The sequence below is a fragment of the Salvelinus alpinus genome, chromosome 15 (assembly GCF_045679555.1).
Source record: "Salvelinus alpinus chromosome 15, SLU_Salpinus.1, whole genome shotgun sequence".
Lineage (NCBI taxonomy): Eukaryota > Metazoa > Chordata > Actinopteri > Salmoniformes > Salmonidae > Salvelinus > Salvelinus alpinus.
The window spans coordinates 32,075,044-32,095,490 of NC_092100.1; the positions used below are offsets into that span (position 1 = coordinate 32,075,044).

At 41.4% G+C, this 20,447-nt stretch overlaps 1 protein-coding gene across 1 annotated transcript in view; it reads right to left on the minus strand.

Moving 5' to 3' along the window:
• Positions 1–704: 704 nt before the first annotated feature.
• LOC139539924 (solute carrier organic anion transporter family member 3A1-like) overlaps positions 705–20,447 on the minus strand; it is a 59,522-nt gene continuing 39,779 nt past the window's right edge. Inside the window, exons 3-10 of the mRNA XM_071343330.1 lie at positions 8,744–8,842; positions 7,909–8,196; positions 6,516–6,680; positions 6,157–6,355; positions 5,646–5,781; positions 2,936–3,108; positions 2,729–2,793; positions 705–2,583 (exon numbers count right to left, since the gene is read on the minus strand). Of these exons, the coding sequence (XP_071199431.1) occupies positions 2,213–2,583; positions 2,729–2,793; positions 2,936–3,108; positions 5,646–5,781; positions 6,157–6,355; positions 6,516–6,680; positions 7,909–8,196; positions 8,744–8,842 (1,496 nt within the window). The 3' untranslated portion in view covers positions 705–2,212. The remainder of the gene's footprint in view (positions 2,584–2,728; positions 2,794–2,935; positions 3,109–5,645; positions 5,782–6,156; positions 6,356–6,515; positions 6,681–7,908; positions 8,197–8,743; positions 8,843–20,447) is intronic.

The following is a 20,447-nucleotide window of genomic DNA, read 5'->3' on the forward strand; positions in this document are numbered from 1 at the left end:
GTTTGGTGAGTTCGACACCATTCTATTCATAGCGTTCCAGCCATTACTATGAGCCCGTCCTCCCTAATTAAGGTGCCACTAACCTCGTGTGATCTAGAATCTAAAAGGGTTCTTTGGCTGTCCCCATAGGAGAACCCTTTGAAGAAGCATTTTTGGTTCCAGGTAGAACCCTTTTGGGTTTAACGTAGGGTTCTACGTGGAACCAAAAAGGGTTCTCCTATGGGGACAGCCAAAGAAACCTTTTGGAGTGTGTAGAGTGATGATTAGCTCTAAGCCTCCTGCCTTGCATTCTCTTCCCCTCCACCACTGTTAACTCAGTTCATCTGCAATGGCTCAAAAGAGAATCTAAGCCATATCAATAATAACTCTAATCTACTTACCAAGCTGACCAGATGAAAGTACTGTGTAGTTGTCCATTCACATTTCAAAAGACACTCAGCATACATCAAGTACAAAGTACCAATAGGTCATACATATGCTCTGGGAAGCTATTTAAATATATTCTGACAAACTGAAATCAATCACTACACCTGTATTCTAATCATTTTAGGACCTGGACATCAGAATAAAGAGGGCTGATTGCTGAGCGCTTTAGACACATATTAAATACACAGATCATTCATTTCTCTGCCTATGCATACAGTGCATGTCATTACATACATTTTCTCCGTAAAGAAATAAAGTGAAAATGACACCATGTCTGGTTTATTTTCTGAAAAATATTTTATTTCCAGAGTAAAATAAATGATATATTGCCATACAAAAAAGTGTAAGAAAAGGGACAATGCCAAAACTTTAACTCTAGAGAAAATGGAAAATAAGAAGTTAGATGTGCCATCAAGCCTTGAGGGTTTTCAAATAAATATGTCAAGGGATAACAAAATAAGAACGCCTATTACCTTGTAGGATTATCAGCCATTGCATGTAAATTACTCCAAGTACCTTTTGTGAGACTTCACATGTAGATTCTGCATGCCTAAAGCAACAAGCAGTGTTACTCTGCCCTATGAAAAGCCCTGTTTTAGTTTGCTTTGCTCTTGTTCATTGTTTGTTTCTTATTCCTTTCTTGTTATGACATGGCTCCCATCTGATATGTGATGCAACTAAAAATGTTTTAATAATTAAATATCAAATTATTATATTATCATCTCAGTTTAGTTAACTCTAATAAAACATTCTGAACCTCACAAGTACAAATATATAAACTTTAATATTCATGGTTTAGCTTGAAGAGATATGGTATGTCATTATAACACACACAAAAATACTTATTATATTTTCCAATCTTTGCTTTTCCACTATGGTCCAAAAGCCCCCCCCCCCAAAAAAAAACATAAATAATATTCTTATCTAGTAATCCCTCATATTAAAAAATATTAGGGTTTAATAAACTAGGCAAATAAAAAGCAAAGAAATGTTTACAACTTGAAGAACCTTCAGAAATTAGTCTGCAAAAAGACAGATATACAGTATCTCTTTCACAATGATAGAAATGGATATGAATAATATAAGATAACCCATAGAAAGACAAACTGTATTCTATGTTCATAGTCAAAAACAGTGTTTCTGTTCCAGCAAGAGTACTGTTTTTGTACAATGTATGCTGACATTAACACCATTTCAGCTACCTCCACTGAACTGCATTCTGACACTGAAAGCATATAGTAACTTCAGACTATCATCCTATATAAGCGTTCTACTTCCTCTACTATATAGAGTATATGAGAAAGTGCTCTGTTCGTTTCATCAAAATAAAACGTAAATTACACAACACCGAATCATTTACACTTATATATTAGTTCCCTGGTGGAACGAGATGTAACACATAGTAATACTGACCGAACAGGACCTGTCATTTTCACTGACTGGATCCATGTTATACTCAGCGAGTATGGCGCCCACAGTAGTATAATATTGACCATCTAATCACCTATGAGCAGGACAGAACCAGACAGTAGTTGTCTTCTACTAACAATCACAACAGAGTTCACTGGCACTGGACGACATCCTCGCTGATAACACCTCTACAAACAAAATGGCCTCTATCAAAAGTTACCAATTTGGAGAAGAGAGCAGCAACAGTCTTCCAGGGCCTGAATAGGACTTCAGATAAAAAACGTTCTATCATTTAATAAATAAAGAAAGACAGAAAGACGATAATCCTTCAAGAGAATTATGAAGGTAGCAGATAGTCCTCTTGATGGTTCAGAAACTATAAAACCGACTCCATATTTTCGCACCACTCATGGTCCTCTAGGTTGTATATAAACTTTGTCCTGTTTGGGTTCTGACTCCCATCCTTCATGTTGTCCATTGTGAGACTGGAGGGGAACAGTTCGGTTGGTGTCGTATAGCCCTCGTGATTTTTGATGTATTTCTTATAGTTCTTGCGTAAACAGTACCAGGTGGTGGTGTACAGAATGAAGGCGGTGACCTTAAGACCAATGGCCAGGCTCACATACAGATGTCTGTAGGCGATATTGTCGTACAGCAGGCAGGCTCCCTTATCCCCACACTCTGTACTCCAGAAAAGGCAAGTTGAGTCAATCCCAGCACCAAAGATCAGAGGAGGGGGGATGAATCCTACAGAACAGGTGTGGAGAGGATTACAGCTGGAGAAATCAATACTACAGCATCTGAAACCTCAGTATGTTTGATTTATAAACAAAGTAATGTAATAGTGCAACCTGACTGGTTCAGATGCAAGTCTAACAGTACTGTAACTTACCAAGTAGTCGCAGCAAGAGAAATAAAACTCCAAGAGCATATGATTTCAGCTCAGGGCTCACAGTCCTAGGAAGAGGAGACAACAGTATTTGTTACACACAGAAAAGAGAGTGCTGTCTCTGAGTAATGCAAACACTCTCTACATGTTGACTGGGTTCTTCTGCGAAAGTTATAGCATGGTGGAAGGTGAGGAAGGTCATCACCTTACCTGATGAGGATGATGACGGATGGTGTTTGAGCCATGGAGCCGATCATGCAGCAGGCACAGATGACACAGAGGAAGGTGAGGAAGGCCTCCTGGCAGCCTGGACTGGGACACTTCCCTGGGACAGCTGTGGCCATCTCGCTGTCACTGGATATACATGTACACCCTGTCAGATTCTGAAGACAGGAGAATAGATGCATCTGCGTTAGTATTACTGTCTTACATTATGTGACAATAAGCCAGATTAACACAGAGACAAATCTACAGTCTCTATAGGTAGGTTTTTTTGGGGCTTCGGTTCACTGCAAAGGGATAAGCATCTGACTACAGAGCAAGGTGTAACAATGAAGACCATATAGCCCAGGGATGGGCCACTTTGATAGGGGTGGGGACCACAAAAGATCTGAACTGATAAGGGACCGCAGTGGCTCGTGGGTCTGTGTACCCACATCCTTCCCCACACATGCAGTCAACTGATTGTGCAACCAATCTACAGTACCAGTCAAAAGTTTGGACACACCTACTCATTCAAGGTTAAAAACATTTTTTTTTAAACATTCTACATTGTGGAATAATAGTGAAGAGATCAAAACAATGAAATAACCAACAAAGTGTTAAACAAATCAAAATATATTATATATTTGAGATTCTTCAAAGTAGCCACCCTTTCCCTTGATGACAGCTTTGCACACTCTTGTCATTCTCTCAACCAGCTTCTCCTGGAATGCTTTTCCAACAGTCTTTAGGAGTTCCCACATATGCTGAGCACTTGTTGGCTGCTTTTCCTTCACTCTGCAGTCCACTCTGCTGGTGTCCCCCAGGGCTCTGTTCTAGGCCCTCCTATTCTCGCTATACACCAAGTCACTTGGCTCTGTCATATCCTCACATGGTCTCTCCTATCATTGCTATGCAGACGACACACAATTAATCTTCTCCTTTCCCCCCTCTGATAACCAGGTGGTGAATCGCATCTCTGCATGTCTGGCAGACATATCAGTGTGGATGACGGATCACCACCTCAAGCTGAACCTCGGCAAGACGGAGCTGCTCTTCCTCCCGGGGAAGGACTGCCCGTTCCATGATCTCGCCATCACGGTTGACAACTCCATTGTGTCCTCCTCCCAGAGTGCTAAGAACCTTGGCGTGATCCTGGACAACACCCTGTCGTTCTCAACTAACATCAAGGCGGTGACCCGTTCCTGTAGGTTCATGCTCTACAACATTCGCAGAGTACGACCCTGCCTCACGCAGGAAGCGGCGCAGGTCCTAATCCAGGCACTTGTCATCTCCCGTCTGGATTACTGCAACTCGCTGTTGGCTGGGCTCCCTGCCTGTGCCATTAAACCCCTACAACTCATCCAGAACGCCGCAGCCCGTCTGGTGTTCAACTTTCCCAAGTTCTCTCACGTCACCCCGCTCCTCCGCTCTCTCCACTGGCTTCCAGTTGAAGCTCGCATCCGCTACAAGACCATGGTGCTTGCCTACGGAGCTGTGAGGGGAACGGCACCTCCGTACCTTCAGGCTCTGATCAGGCCCTACACCCAAACAAGGGCACTGCGTTCATCCACCTCTGGCCTGCTCGCCTCCCTACCTCTGAGGAAGTACAGTTCCCGCTCAGCCCAGTCAAAACTGTTCGCTGCTCTGGCACCCCAATGGTGGAACAAACTCCCTCACGACGCCAGGTCAGCGGAGTCAATCACCACCTTCCGGAGACACCTGAAACCCCACCTCTTTAAGGAATACCTAGGATAGGATGAAGTAATCCTTCTAACCCCCCCCCTTAAAAGAGTTAGATGCACTATTGTAAAGTGGTTGTTCCACTGGATATCATAAGGTGAATGCACCAATTTGTAAGTCGCTCTGGATAAGAGCGTCTGCTAAATGACTTAAATGTAATGTAAATATGTGTTATTTCATAGTTTTGATGTCTTCACTATTATTCTACAATGTAGAAAATAGTAAAATAAAGAAAAAACATTGAATGAGTAGGTGTGTCTAAACTTTTGACTGGTACTGTATTTGTGCAGATAAACTCTCTTACCTAAATGCATTATACCAGTAGCCAGGGTTGGCCATAGCCTTTTGGGTGCCCTAAGCAAGATTTGAATGGCCAATTATTTTGTGTTTGTAAGTACATTTCCTGCAATTTTGCCATGAGGCATAGAAAAATGTTGCAGTTGTATGCATTTTGGCATGGAGTGGAGAGAAATTGGGAAATTTTACGCAAAAATCTCATGCAATTCTACTGATTTTGCCATGGGGCAGAGATCATTTTCCTTCAGCTTTGTAGCTAATTTCCTACAATTGTATCCATTTTACCATGAAGTGGAGACGTTTTAAGTTTTAAAGCTAATTTCCTGCAATTCTACACATTTTGCCATGACTTATGCCATGTTAATATGATATCTGAGTGAGAGTGACTAACAAAATCAATAGGGCCCGGTCGGTATTCGGCCATAATGACTACAGGTTTAGATAGCAGGCAAGACTAACTTACCGATCTAAAAATTGTTAGCTGACATGGCTAATTGAGTGACTGTCAGTGACTGACATAACAAGAGAAAAACTACTGATGCACAACCACATTTCTAAATCGCACCTTGTGTATTCTATTATTCAAACGCTCAAAAGTAATTTAAAACCCTGACTAAACTCAAAAAAACATAAAAAATGGAGATGAGGGTAGCCTTCCAGGGTAGATGCCTGTACTTACTGTTGTAGTGCAGCCTGCGAAGCAGGAGGACAGGTAGGTGACTCCGTTGGAGCCGCAAACTGGGCTGACTGATGAGGTGTAGCAGTTACAGTTACTCATGCAGGGGACCTCTGGCTTCTCGCCCACCCGCAGTGTCCTAGAGAGCACGAGAGCGAAAGAGATAGAGAAAGCTGTTTAGACTATGCTGTGTACATATCAGAAAGGAATAAAAAGCACATAAATGTTTCTGAAAGTTTCTGTAGCTACGATGTATCTAATTGAGCATGTTTTAAATGGTGGAAATCACATTTCTGTGGAACTAGACAGTATAAGCTACTATCTCAGCTATTATCTCAGAAATCAGTGAAAGCGCTTTTTCCAAACAGATTTTAAGTAACTTGTATATTGACTAATGTTTCTGTAGTCAGTGTGTGGCTGACCTTGTTCCCACTTTCATCAAACCCCCTTCCCCCAACAGAAGTTCTGCTATTACATATGCTAAACCAGTGGTGTAGGTACAGGCTGTTCTTACTCGTTGCCATAGGCGACGGTCACCCCAGCGACAGGCCCTGTGTCACAGCCAAGGAAGAGGAAGGAGACGTAGCAGGCGGTGGAGATCAGGTTGACCAGCATGGCCATGCGAATGGCCCCCAGCGCTGAGAGGTTCAGCTTTTTGACCAGAAGCCCCCCCAGGAATATCCCCAGACAAGCACAGGGGATGGCCGTCATTCCTGAAGAGAGTTAATACCGCCATATGTTAACCTTATCACCTTCTCATATACTGTACTGATGCTTCTCACTGTACTGCTCCCTGTGTACTGTGTTGCACCAGGGGGTCTGGGGCTGTGTGTATGTGTGTGTGTCATGCATGTGCTTGCCACTGGCCCTAACCTAGTAGTTGATTAGCTGAGGAGGTGGTGAGGTTAAACTGCTGCTCCAAGTACTTCCCCAGGAAGGCAGCGAAGCCAGCCACCACACCGATCTCCATACAGGCCGCCAGCGTGATGCAAGTGAACACCGGGTTTGAGAGAAGGTGCTTGGTAACCTTAGGGATCACTGAGAAGAGAAGATGAAGAGATCCTTAATTTCAAAGTGCCACATGGACACAGACAACTGCTAACAAGTCTAACTATCGCTTACTATTTCTGATATATTTTTGAAAAAAATATTCTGCCAGTTATAATTTAACTGGTGTAAGGGTAATATCAAAATCTGAAAACATTTTGTAATCTCATGTGGAATGTATATGTCTCTTTCTTCATATTTAGTAACAAGCTAAATAGTATCTGTGGAAGCAGAGGATTTAATTCCCTTCATTTTCTCATAACAGACAGCATAAATCATACACTACCCCTGGCATATCAGAGAATAGACTATACCAGGGCTCTCCAACCCTGTTCCCAGAGAGCTACCCTCTTGTGGATTTTCGCTCCAGCCCCAGTTGTAACTAACCTGATTCAGCTTGTCAACTAGCTAATTATTAGAATAATGTGGGCTAGATTAGGGTTGGAGTGAAAACCGACAGGACGGTAGCTCCCCAGGAACAGGGTTGGAGAGCCCTGGTCTACACTTTACAAAACAGCATCTGAAACTAGGTTTTTTAAAATCTTTATTGCGGTTTTGAGAAAAAACATACATGCGGTAAAGAGGCCAATGAAACGCAGACCATGGGGGAAAGCGCAAGGACACCATCATTGGCAGGCATTCAAAAAATCGACATTAGTAAAATCCGTAATGATTTATGTGTTCTAACAAGCCCACACTGTGGTTATTAAAATCCAATTTTAATATGTATTGCTTTTTTTTGCTGCATAATATTTACAAGTTGTCCTTTTCAGGATGATAAAAAAGACTGCTAAATGCTAACTCCCGTTCCTTTAAGCTGGTAGACAGGCTAGCCATATAGAATCGGAGGTGCTAGTTGAAGCTGTTTTACGTGTAATGCAGTTGATTGGTGACATCCATACAAGCATATACTCAAATTTGTACCCCAACATTGATGGGGTAAACGTTCCCATTTAGTGTCTACTCTCTTGCACGGGTGTTAAATTAATACATCGTTTGTGGGGACTACATTATGTTTATTTGGTCTTATACTGAATGCTCCACCATTGACATGAGTATTGTATAGAACTATGTGTGGGCACATAATAGCCAAACAAATCATGGTGGGATAGAGATGGAGAATAAGTGATGTGATACGGTATATACAATAGCATAACAAGTGTTAATTTAACTGCACAAATACTACATGTACTATAAAGGGACAGAAAACAATTCTCACCTCTGAGCTGCTGAAAGCAGGTGGGACCATTGATGGGCTCATGGTTGTTGCGTCCCACCCCGTTGCTGGACTTGGGCATCTCATTATAGTCCAGGGGCAGAGAGGAAGAGGGGAGCATGGCCTGCTCACTCTCCCCTCCACCGTCCCTGTCCTTCTCTCGGTCTGACAGGGTTTGGGGAAAGCCAAACATGAAGAGGGATGAGAAGAAGAGTAAGGCACCACACAGGAGGAAGCCCCCCCACCAGGCTCCGATCCACCGAGGGTCATCAGAGGTAATGTCCAGCTTACCTGTGGAGGGACAGAAAAAAACACATACAAGCATTGTTAACATCAAACACACATTTCAGTGATTTCCCCATAATCAATTTACAGATTAATGTTATTTTGGTTAACCTTGAATAGCACACTACTTAGCTCTAATTATTTGGTATTTTATTAGGATCCCCATTAGCTGTTGCAAAAGCAGCAGCTACTCTTCCTGGGGTCCACACAAAACATGAAACATAATACAGAACGTCAATAGACAAGAACAGCTCAAGGACAGAACTACATTAAAACATTTTTTAAAGGCACACGTAACCTACATATCAATGCATACACACAAACTATCTTGGTCAAATAGGGGAGAGGCGTTGTACCGTGAGGTGTTGCTTTATCTGTTTTTTGAAACCATGTTTGATGTTTATTTGAGCAATATGAGATGGAAGGAAGTTCCATGCATTGATAGTTCATTTAACTTCTTAATGAATGCAGTTTTGTATAGTCTGTGCGCTGTTTGTGTTTTTTCCACAGTATTGGTGTGAGGTGAGGTAGGTTGTATTTCCCAGTGACTTACTAGTGTCGATGAAGACAAAGTCCACATAGAACTTGGTGCAGAGGGACCCCAGGAGGAAACCACAGGCAGGTCCAAACACCAGAGTAGAAAAGACGATCCCTGGGATGACATGGAGAGATTAGTTCAGTAGACAACACAGGTATGAACAAGTTATCACCAGTTCCTGGGTGAAATATAACAATTCTTAATTTAACCACAAGGTGTCGCACCTTGTTCACTAATCCACAGCCTTTTCCAGAGGGCAGCATGAGGCAAGCTCAGAGCGGATTTTTTTATGCATGCTATGTAAATAATTATGCAAAACAAATGTATCAGCTTTAAGGAAGCTGAATTGAACTACACTTGAATATGTGTATCACCTCTGATCCTAACTGCCAGATCTTGACAATCATCAACCCACTGATGATGCCATACAATAAGGAGAGAAATATATACTTGCGCTAGCTACATACATCATGAAAAAGATTCAGTTGACCTACTAAAATAAACCTATTGCAAAAAAGCCTGAGTCTAACAGTGTGGCCAGCTGGAGCAACACTGTGTGACCACAAATCCTCATTAAAGTGCTGATTGTCAGAGGGTGAGAGCCTGGCACAGGGAGTCAGACAGACAGGGGAAGACAAAGGGCCAGAGCTCATGAGGACCTGGGAGGCTCTATTTGGCCTCCAAATATCCTCTTTCACCTTTCAACACACCTCATTTAGTGTAAATTGATTCATTCAAAGTGGAACATAAAAACACATTTGAATGTGTTAGTGAGCCAGTGCTATACAGGGCATTGGATAATATGGATAACTTGGGTACGAGCAGAAGGATGCTCCTGGACCAACTGACACTCTCCAGAGCCTCCTGCTGATCCCCCTCAGTCCTGCTCTGGCTTAGGCTCAGGCAGAGGCCAGTCGGGTCTTGTGCGGGGAGGCTCAAAGCCCATGGTCATGTCATTCCTGAAATAAAATCCTGCTTAGCATAATACTGAGCTTTGGCAGACGCTGTTTGAAATGCCTGATGGACAGACAGACAGTGGGAGGTGGGTAGACAGGCAGCACTTCAACTAACACAAGTCGATTCACAGCCAAAAAACCATAGATACTGTAAATGTCAGAAGATAGAAGTGTGGTTCTTTCATTTTCATCAGGTCTGTACAAGATACAGTATGTTTGCAGAGTGTGTTTCACCTTTCCCACTAACGCATGGTAGTAGTCACATTAAAAACTTTTATTGTTACAAATAATAAAATAAAATGTTTACTAATAATAAGTTACAGATAGTAAGAAGTCTTTTAATCCCAAAATGTTTAATATGCATTATGGGTTTAAGCCCTAAAATGTTTCAATCGAGCAATGTGTTTACTGGAATTAAATTAGAAAATGTGCAAACAAAGAACAAATGTTCTTGATTATCACGAAACAATGCTCTCTAGCAAGTACTGAAAACACTTAAGCAGCGGGTGTGGCAGTAGGCACTAGCTGGTTGACTAATTAGGATGATTCAGAGATACTCAAAAGCAGTAGCACTCCTTGCTATCCCAGCTCCCTTTGCAGTTGTGCTCCATTAAAGTGAGGTGGTGGAGGTAGGGTGCGGGAGCCCCATTAAGTTGAACAGCCATCTGACATTAGCCCGTGCTGGCTCCGGGTCAGCCTTAGCACTGCTGCCGATAGGAACCACAGCTACAGTCAGCATGACAGATGTTACGCATACACCTCAAGCAGCCAATGAATGAGTCAGTTTCATCATTCACTTAATTACATTGGCTCAGATCAAAGCTGTATATAATGTACATCCCTGTGAACACTGACAATGAGTCCCTGCTTCCTGCCCACACCACCATACTGCCCACCTATTCATTATATCCCACAGGCTATATGTTTCACTTTGCTGCTTATAAGGTTATCCTCTCAATAAATGACTATGTTAATCTTACGCAAGGCAATGCACAGCAATAAAGTACTGCACACTGCTCCTGTCATATCACAGGACAAATCAGGTAACTTTCTCTGGATAAAGAGAGGGGAGTCTGGAGTGTTCGCTTTACGGTTGTCAAGCTGGAACAAAAATATATCGCTTCTGCCTGAGACCTAAGGCAAACCCTGGTTGTCTGGAAGGTTGGCCGTAAGGCCAACGTGGTCTGTTGGTTGAAGGCAAATACAGATACAGCACACTTGGCTGTGTCTGTGTGATGACTTTGAATCAACATTGAAAACTGATTGGATTTGCAAAAAGTCATCAACATATGGGAATTTAGTGTTTTTTTCACCCAACTTTTAACCTAAATCAAATGACATGGTGACATTTTTTTGTTGATTTCACGTTGAATTCACGCTAGTTGACGACTCAACCAAATGTAAATGAAAACTAGACATTGAACTGACGTCTGTGCATAGTGGGAGCTACTGTATGTACGTATCCCTAAAGCACTATTGTACAGCAGGATAATTTTCTTGTTCCAGAGTGACTATATCACTAAGTCAATCGTACAACATGTATCACATATAGGCCTCCTAGATTACTCTACGATCAATCACTTTGGCTCTAGTCTAGTACAGTATGTTGTCTATTTCTCCAACCAGCTGTAACAACAACTGCTGATCTGAAGCCATCTCTTACTGGGATTGGATAGCCTACAAGTCAATTCCAGTGAAACAGTAACTTATGCACCAAATCATCACTGGTAGCTTCACCATGGTGTTCTACAGTAAGTAGACGTCTTCAAAAATACTACATGGAACAAACTATGCCCAAAAGAGTACCTGAGTTGTACATTTTTTATAAAAACAGGAGAGTTAGCAAAGTAAGCAGATATACCAATGAAGTTGTTTATGCAGTCTGACAGCCTTTTTTAGGAGAAACTGTAGCCTCTTGTGTATACATGCTAACTGGCCTGTTGTGCATCAAATGAATACTGTGCAGGCACTGTTTCAAGCATGTCCTTAAAAACAGTGAGTGTTGTCTCCTCATAGCAACAACACCATCATTGCTCTCACCACAGAAAACCTCATAGAGCAAACTCAGTTAGGGAAATCACCTTCCAGGGGATGACGGTTAGACCACAACCGCTCACAGGCTTAAAGTTTCCACCAAACTCTCCGCCTCAGTGCTTACAGAAACACAGTACAGTCACCTTGGTAATCACACTCAACTATCCTACATCTGGTGCACAGTACATGTCATGAACCTAACATATTTCAACCTTTCAAGGACCACGCGTTCTGTGCATCTGACAGTTTTAATACCCTGTATTGAGAAAATGTTATTGTCATCCTGCTGGTTTAACCGTTCCAGATGAGGGAAATAGCAGTGAACAGAAGATCTTCGTAGTACTGTATCTGGGACTCCAAGGCAGTCTTATCTGGAAGACATGAGATGGCCAGATACTCAGGTCTTGGAGAGGGTTTATTTTCTTTGAGCTGTCAGAAAAAAATCTCACTCTGAGAATGAGCAAAAACACAGCTGGTTCCTCTCTCCATGCAAGAAGGTGCACTACCCCTCTGCAACAAGCAGAGCAGGCAGCCCCCATCTACTTCTCTTTCTCAGGGCTTTATTCAAAGGGCTTTATTGGCATGGGAAACATATGGTTTACATTGCCAAAGCAAGTGAAATAGATAATAAACAAAAGTTAAATAAACAATCAAAAATAAACAGTAAACATTACGCTCACAAAAGTTACAACGGAATAGAGAGATTTCAAATGTAATATTATGGCTATATACAGGTTTAAGAGAGGTGGAAACTTTTAGCCTGTGAGTAGTTGTGGACTCACCCTAACCGTCATCCCCTGGAAGGTGATTTCACTAACTGAGTTTCCTCTATGAGGTTTCCTGTGGTGAGAGCAATGATGGTGTTGTTGCTATGAGGAGAAAACACTCGCTGCTTTTAAGGAAACGTTTGAAACAGTGCCTGCACAGTATTCATTTGATGCACAACAGGCCAGTTAGCATGTATACACAAGAAAGTAAGTTAAGTTACTGTTTCACTGGAATTTACTTGTAGGCTATCCAATCCCAGTAAGAGATGGCTTCATATCAGCAGTTGTTGTTACAGCTGGTTGGAGAAATAGACAACATACTGTACTAGACTAGAGCCAAAGTGATTGATCGTAGAGTAATCTAGGAGGCCTATATGCGATTCATGTTGTACGATTGACTTAGTGATATAGTCTCTTTCTCGTGATCAAGTGATCCTTTCCCCCGTTCCTGACGTCAAGTGGATAGGCCTCATTTCTACCTATTACATTGCTCTATCTCTCGCTCACTTTGTCTTTCTCGCTTTTGCTCAGAGTTCTAAGGTCTACCGGTTGAACTCTGTGGGATGATGAATGTGGTGTGGCCATATGGAGAGGTGTGATTTGACATGATTTATTTAGGAGATTCCTCACTAGGCCACTGACAAGCTTGTAAAGATGTAAGCATGCTTCAGTTTCGTCTGGCACCTAGCCGAACCGAACGAATGTGCTCACCTACTCTCTTAAAAGACCTTTGCTTGAAAAACGAGAAAAAAATGGTAATAGTACTGTTTGTCCTATTTTGAGACGCCGTAGCCGGTATACACTTCGTTAGATTAGTCAGAATTAATGTAAAATAACTCAAGAAATCTGTCATTAATTTAGTTGCACAATTTTACATCTAACTAAGATGTTTGGTGCAGTATTTCTTAATGAAATTCTTTGCATGAAAACGAGTCGTCTCTCATTGAACGACAACAAAGACTTTATTGAACAATCACTACTGAGCCCGAACAGCCAAAATAACCCTCACCGAAGTCCAAAACAAACAAGAAATTCACAAAATGTTGTCTTAATATATGCACAATGTCACGTCTACTCCCGCTCCCCCTCTCTGGCGCTCATTGTCGCCAGTTTACTCATTATTACGCACACCTGTCACCATCGTTACGCGCACCTGCGCCTCATGACACTCACCTAAATCCATCACCTTCCTGATTACCTCCCCTATATCTGTCACTCCCTTTGGTTCTTTACTCAGGCATTATTGTTTCTGTTGATCTCTTTCATTGTAACGGTACTCGTCCTCGTCTGATGACGAGTATGAAAGATCGGACCAATGTGCAGCGTGGTAAGTGTCCATTTTAATGAAATCCAACTGAACATGAACACTGAATGACAAAACAACAAACGAGAATGAACGAGACTGAAACAGTTCTGTATGGAAAGAACACAGACACAGAAAACAACTACCCACAACCCATAGTGGGAAAACAGGCTACCTAAGTATTATTCTCAATCAGAGACAACGATTGACAGCTTCCTCTGATTGAGAACCATACCAGGCCAAACACAGAAATACAAAACCTAGACTACAAAACATAGAATGCCCACCCCAACTCACGCCCTGACCAAACTAAAATAAAGACATAAAAAAGGAACTAAGGTCAGAACGTGACATTCATGTCTGTACGCTACTCGTGTTTCTTGTTTTGTTCCATGTTCGTTTATTTATTAAATTCACTCCCTGTACTTAATTCACTCCCTGTAATTCACTCCCTGAACTGTTTCGGCTGGGAAGCATGCGGATGCCTTTACATTTAGCATGGCCTCTGGTTATTCCCCACCCATCTTGTGGGTGATGCAGCTCAAATGTTTCCAAACCTCAAGTCTTTCCACTAGATCTGAGCATTGCTAGATGAATGTGATAGCACGCATTTTACTCTGCATGGGGAGGTTACAGTACAAGCAATTGAGAATGAAAATCAGACACACCTTAAACTAGAAAAATAATTCCATTGATTTCATGAAAGCAGTTAAGACAAAACTGCTATATAATACTATGCTAGGGAACTAATGGGCATTTTTGTTTAATGAAATAGATCTTAATTAAGGCCATGATCAGAGCCAAATGGGCTTGTTTGTAAACGTCCATAGTATTTCCCTTAATTGCGTCTGAAATCTCCTTTTCTTCCAGCAGTTCTGTTATGGAACAAGTACAAAACAAACACATTTCTTCTTGTTGTATTTTGTTCAAGAATGTATGTATCCTGTGAATTACTCTCGGTAGAGCAGGGGTAGGTAACTAGATTTTTGTCAGAGCGGATGGTCGGGGGGCCCGGAACATAATTATAATAATTTGTACACTGCAAATTGACCACAACTAAGCCCATAAAGTATTTGAAAATAACAATCATTTTATACCTTGATTACATTGAGACATGATCACAGATATCTCTTTTTTTATTTGTGGGAATATTGGGAACAGATTTCCTAAACAACTTTTTTTCTTTTTTTTTTTTACAGTTGTTTACAGATGAAACTGATATTGTTGCATCAGCTAGAGTCTCCCGTTTCATATGCGCTATTGCAGCTACGAGATTCACAGGCACAGGAAATCGTTCTTTTGTCTGGATAGGACAGAAAATGTGACGTGTCGCTCACTATTCAAATAGACGATTCACTGTGTTTGTGAACCTCACAGCGGCGCTTGCAAGAATAGTGCATATGAGTCGGGACAACCAGCGCTTTTAGGGAATCTAAAGCAATTGATGTTGGGACGTTCACAGAGGGCGCTGTACACAGAAATATCCGTCGGAACCGGTCCAGAACCACTCAAAGTCTCCTATATAGGGAACTTAACATCTATACTAAACCATAATGCAGGCCACAAAAAGAGACCGTGAGCAGCCTTGCACTGTTCCTGGCATCATCACTCCAATGCACAGGAGACTGCTGAGGGGAGAACGGCTCATAATAACGTCTGGAATTTAGTGAATGGAATGGTATCAAACACCTGGAAACCATGTGTTTAATACCATTCCATTAATTCTGTTCCAGCCATTACTATGAGCCCATCCTCACCAATTAAGGTGCCGCCAACTGTGCTCCAGAGCCAACTGAAACCTCTTGAGACAAACGTTTCAAAGCTATGCAACCATAAAACACATAAGCCTACACACTAGAGTTCTTCACAGGTGATCCGGAAAGGACCTGTGGCTTTCCCACCCGAATCAATATGCATAATTTATTTTTATTTTTAAAGAGACACATTCTGAATAGACCCAAGGACAGTAGGACCAGTTCCAAAAAGGCCCATGGAAAACAGAACCAAACAGTCCCGTGCTGGTTCGGATCCGAGAGACCCGTTCATATCCGAGAGTAGAAAGAGAGAGAAAAAGAAACCTCAGACTGGGCGCTGCCAGCACGATCAATAAACAAGTGATATTGGCCAAATGATCCACAGTTATGTGTCCTTAAAAACGGACTATAGCAAATTACAAAAAAACAATGAATTATGTTCCGAAGTGTAGCAAATTCAAAACTGTATAGCCTATTGTTTTGTAGCCTATTTTTTTCAAAACAATAATTGTCCACCTCACGGTTCAGCTGTCAGAGATTTGAGCGCTAAATGCATCAGGGCATTGCATGCATATAGGCCTAGGCATCCACTGTATGATATGAATATTTAACAAATGAATATAAAGGAAGAGAAGCTTAGGCCTAGCCCTAGAGAGACCGAGAGAAAGATAGAGATATGCCGGCTCCATGTTCCCGACACCGACATGCATTTCTTTATACTTATCTGCTGCACAGACATACAGTTGAAGTCGGAAGTTTACATACACCTTAGCCAAATACATTTAAACTCCGTTTATCACAATTCCTGACATTTAATCCTAGTAAAAATTCCCTGTCTTAGGTCAGTTAGGATCACCACTTTATTTTAAGAATGTGAAATGTCAGAATAATAGTAGAGAGAATTATTTATTTCAGTTTTTATTGCTTTCATCACATTCCCAGTGGGTCAGAAGTTTACATACACTCAATTAGTATTTGGTAGCATTGCCTTTACATTGTTTAACTTTGGTCAAACGTTTCGGGTAGCCGTAAACAAGCTACCCACAATAATTTGGGTGAATTTTGGCCCATTCCTCATGACAGAGCTGGTGTAACTGAGTCAGGTTTGTAGGCCTCCATGGTCCTACACGCTTTTTCAGTTCTGCCCACACATTTTCTATGGGATTGAGGTCAGGGCTTTGTGATGGCCATTCCAATACCTTGACTTTGTTGTCCTTAAGCATTTTGCCACAACTTTGGAAGTATGCTTGGGGTCATTGTCCATTTGGAAGACCCATTGTGACCGAGCTTTAACTTCCTGACTGATGTCTAGAGATGTTGCTTCAATATATCAACATAATTTTCCTCCCTCATGATGCCATCTATTTTGTGAAGGGCACCAGTCCCTCCTGCAGCAAAGCACCCCCACAACATGATGCTGCCACCCTCGTGGTTCACGGTTGGGATGGTGTTCTTCAGCTTGCAAGCATCCCCCTTTTTTCTCCAAACATAACGATGGTCATTATGACCAAACAGTTCTATTTTTGTTTCAGCAGACCAGAGGACATTTCTCCAAAAAGTACAATCTTTGTCCCCATGTGCAGTTGCAAAACGTTGTCTGGCTTTTTTATGGCGGTTTTGGAGCAGTGGCTTCTTCCTTGCTGAGCGGCCTTTCAGGTTATGTCGGTATAGGACTCATTTTACTGTGGATATAGATACTTTTGTACCTGTTTCCTCCAACATCTTCACAAGGTCCTTTGCTCTTGTTGTGGGATTGATTTGCACTTTTCGCACCAAAGTACGTTCATCTCTAGGAGACAGAAGGCGTCTCCTTCCTGAGCGGTGTGATGGCTGCGTGGTGCTATGGTGTTCATACTTGCATACTATTGTTTGTACAGATGAACGTGGTACCTTCAGGCGTTTGGAAATTGCTCCCAAGGATGAACCAAACTCTTGGAGGTCTACAATTCTTTGGTCTTGGCTGATTTCCTTTGATTTTCCCATGATGTCAAGCGAAGAGGCACTGAGTTTAAAGGTAGGCTTTGAAATACATCCACAGGTACACCTCCAATTGACTCAAATTATGTTAAATAGCCTATCAGAAGGTTCTAAAGCCATGACATAATTTTCAGGAATTTTCCAAGCTGTTTAAAGGCATAGTCAACTTAGTGCATGTAAACTTCTGACCCACTGGAATTGTGATACAGTGAATTATAAGTTAAATAATCTGTCTGTAAACAATTGTAGGAAAAAATACTTGTGTCATGCACAAAGTAGATGTCCTAACCGACTTGCCAAAACTATAGTTTGTTAACAAGAAGTTTGTGGAGTGGTTGAAAAACGAGTTTTAATGACTCCAACCTAAGTGTATGTTAACTTCCGACTTCAACTGTATGTGTACAGAACGAGGCTAATTTGTTAATTTTCGATCAGAATATTTTTTATAAACATATTAATTATATTGCAAGATTAAAGGAGTAACTCTGGTGTGCCTAAAACATTCTTATTCACCTCAAGTTCAACTGTCAGAGTCAGTTGGAGCCCTGGTGTGCACGGCCTTCATAGGCCTGCAGTAGCTCAGCCTAATAATAGCCATACCACACCAAACCTTAACAAAAGTTTCTTAACTTTATTAAGGTAATATCAAAAGTAAGTCAAGTCATTGTATATAGGGAAAATTCAAACAGGTTATTATATTGCAGCATTAAATTAACTTTTGGATCTAACACTTTGGTATTTTCTTTTCATGGTTTGAGTGTGAGTAGCCCTATAGTATGCCTACTTGTAATTCTATTACATTGCGGCAAACACAACATTACAGACGGAACTTAATTTGGACAATGAAAATGGCTCAACAGAATTAAACAAAACACGTGTTGCATATTTAAGAACTGGTTTAAATCATCACAAAAGTTTTGAACAGGCTCATATTGAATCAATTACCAACAAAGGCAAGTGCTTACCGTAGGCCTACCCAACAAATTGCAACAATAGGCTAATGCCATTATTTTACAACAGGCCTACTTGTAACCTGTCTTAAGCTAAATGCGGAGCAAATCATGTAAAAGACAGTTCAAACTTAAATTAGCCAATGAAAATATCTCAACACAATGAAACAAAACACTTTTTGCATATTTAAAGACATGTTTTAAATTCTTAAACAGCCCTATAATATAAAAAATAATGATACACAATAATAGTAATGATAAAACAAATAATAAAAAATACAAAAATAACTAAATTAAAGTTAGAAAATTGCATCAAACCTGAATAGCGTGTTGCACACATGCAGTCCAGCTTTGTCCACTACAATATTAAAACTTGTTCCCGTGGACATTCCCCTTGTCAGCTTCTTTTGACTATACTCTTTCTCCTCTAACTTTACCTATACTTCAATGAAAAAGGCCTCCATCTTCGTAATCAACAGTAGCCTAGGCCAAGGTTCCTTCACTCGCTGTCTCTCTCTCTCCACAGCAGCAGGAGCAAGTGAGGTTAGCAGCCAGAACCAGTTTCAGCTGGACATACAGTGGCTTGCAAAAGTATTCACCCCCCTTGGCATTTTTCCTATTTTGTTGCCTTACAACCTGGAATTAAAATATATTTTTTAATTAATTTGATTTACACAACATGCCTACCACTTTGAAGATGCAAAATATTTTTTATTGTGAAACAAACAACAAATAAGACAAAAAATAGAAAACTTGAGCGTGCATAACTATTCACCCCCCCAAAGTCAATACTTTGTAGAGCCACCTTTCGCAGCAATTACAGCTGCAAGTCTCTTGGGGTATGGCTCTATAAGCTTGGCACATCTAGCCACTGGGATTTTTGCCCATTCTTCAAGGCACACAAGTAGCCTAGTGGTTAGCTTTGGGCCAGTAACTAAAAGGTCGCTAGATTGAATCCCTGAGCTGACATGGTAAAAATCTGTTGTTCTGCCCCTGAACAAGGCAGTTAACCCACTGCTCCTAGGCTGTCATTGTAAATAAGAATTTGTTCTTAACTGAATTGTCTAGTTAAATCAAAGTTAAATTTAAAAAACTGCTCCAGCTCCTTCAAGTTGGATGGGTTCTGCTGGTGTACAGTAATCTTTAAGTCATACCACAGATTCTCAATTGGATTGAGGTCTGGGCTTTGACTAGGCCATTCCAAGACATTTAAAATGTTTCCTCTTAAACCACTCGAGTGTTGCTTTAGCAGTATGCTTAGGGTCATTGTCCTGCTGGAAGGTGAACCTCCGTCCCAGTCTCAAATCTCTGAAAGACTGAAACAGATTTCTCTGTATTTAACGCTATCCATCAATCCTACAATTCTGACCATTTTCCCAGTCCCAGCCGATGAAAAACATCCCCACAGCATGATGCCACCACCACCATGCTTCACTGTGGGGATGGTATTCTCGGGGTGATGTTGGGTTTGCGCCAGACATAGTGTTTTCCTTGATGGCCAAAAAGCTCAATTTTAGTCTCATCTGATCAGAGTACCTTCTTCCATATGTTTGGGGAGTCTCCCACATGCCGTTTGCTTATTTTCTTTCTTTAAGCAATTACTTTTTTTCTGTCCACTCTTCTGTAAAGCCCAGCTCTGTGGAGTGTACGGCTTAAAGTGGTCCTATGGACAGATACTCCAATCTCTGCTGTGGAACTTTGCAGCTCCTTCATGGTAATCTTTGTTCTCTTTAATGCCCTCCTTGCCTGGTCCGTGAGTTTTGCTGGGTGGCCCTCTCTTGGCAGGTTTGTTGTGGTGCCATATTCTTTCCATTTTTTAATAATGGATTTAATGGTGCTCCGTGGGATGTTCAAAGTTTCTCAATTTGTTTTTATAACCCAACCCTGATCTGTACCTCTCCACAACTTTGTCCCTGACCTGTTTGGAGAGCTCATTGGTTTTCATGGTGCCGCTTGCTTGGTGGTGCCCCTTGCTTAG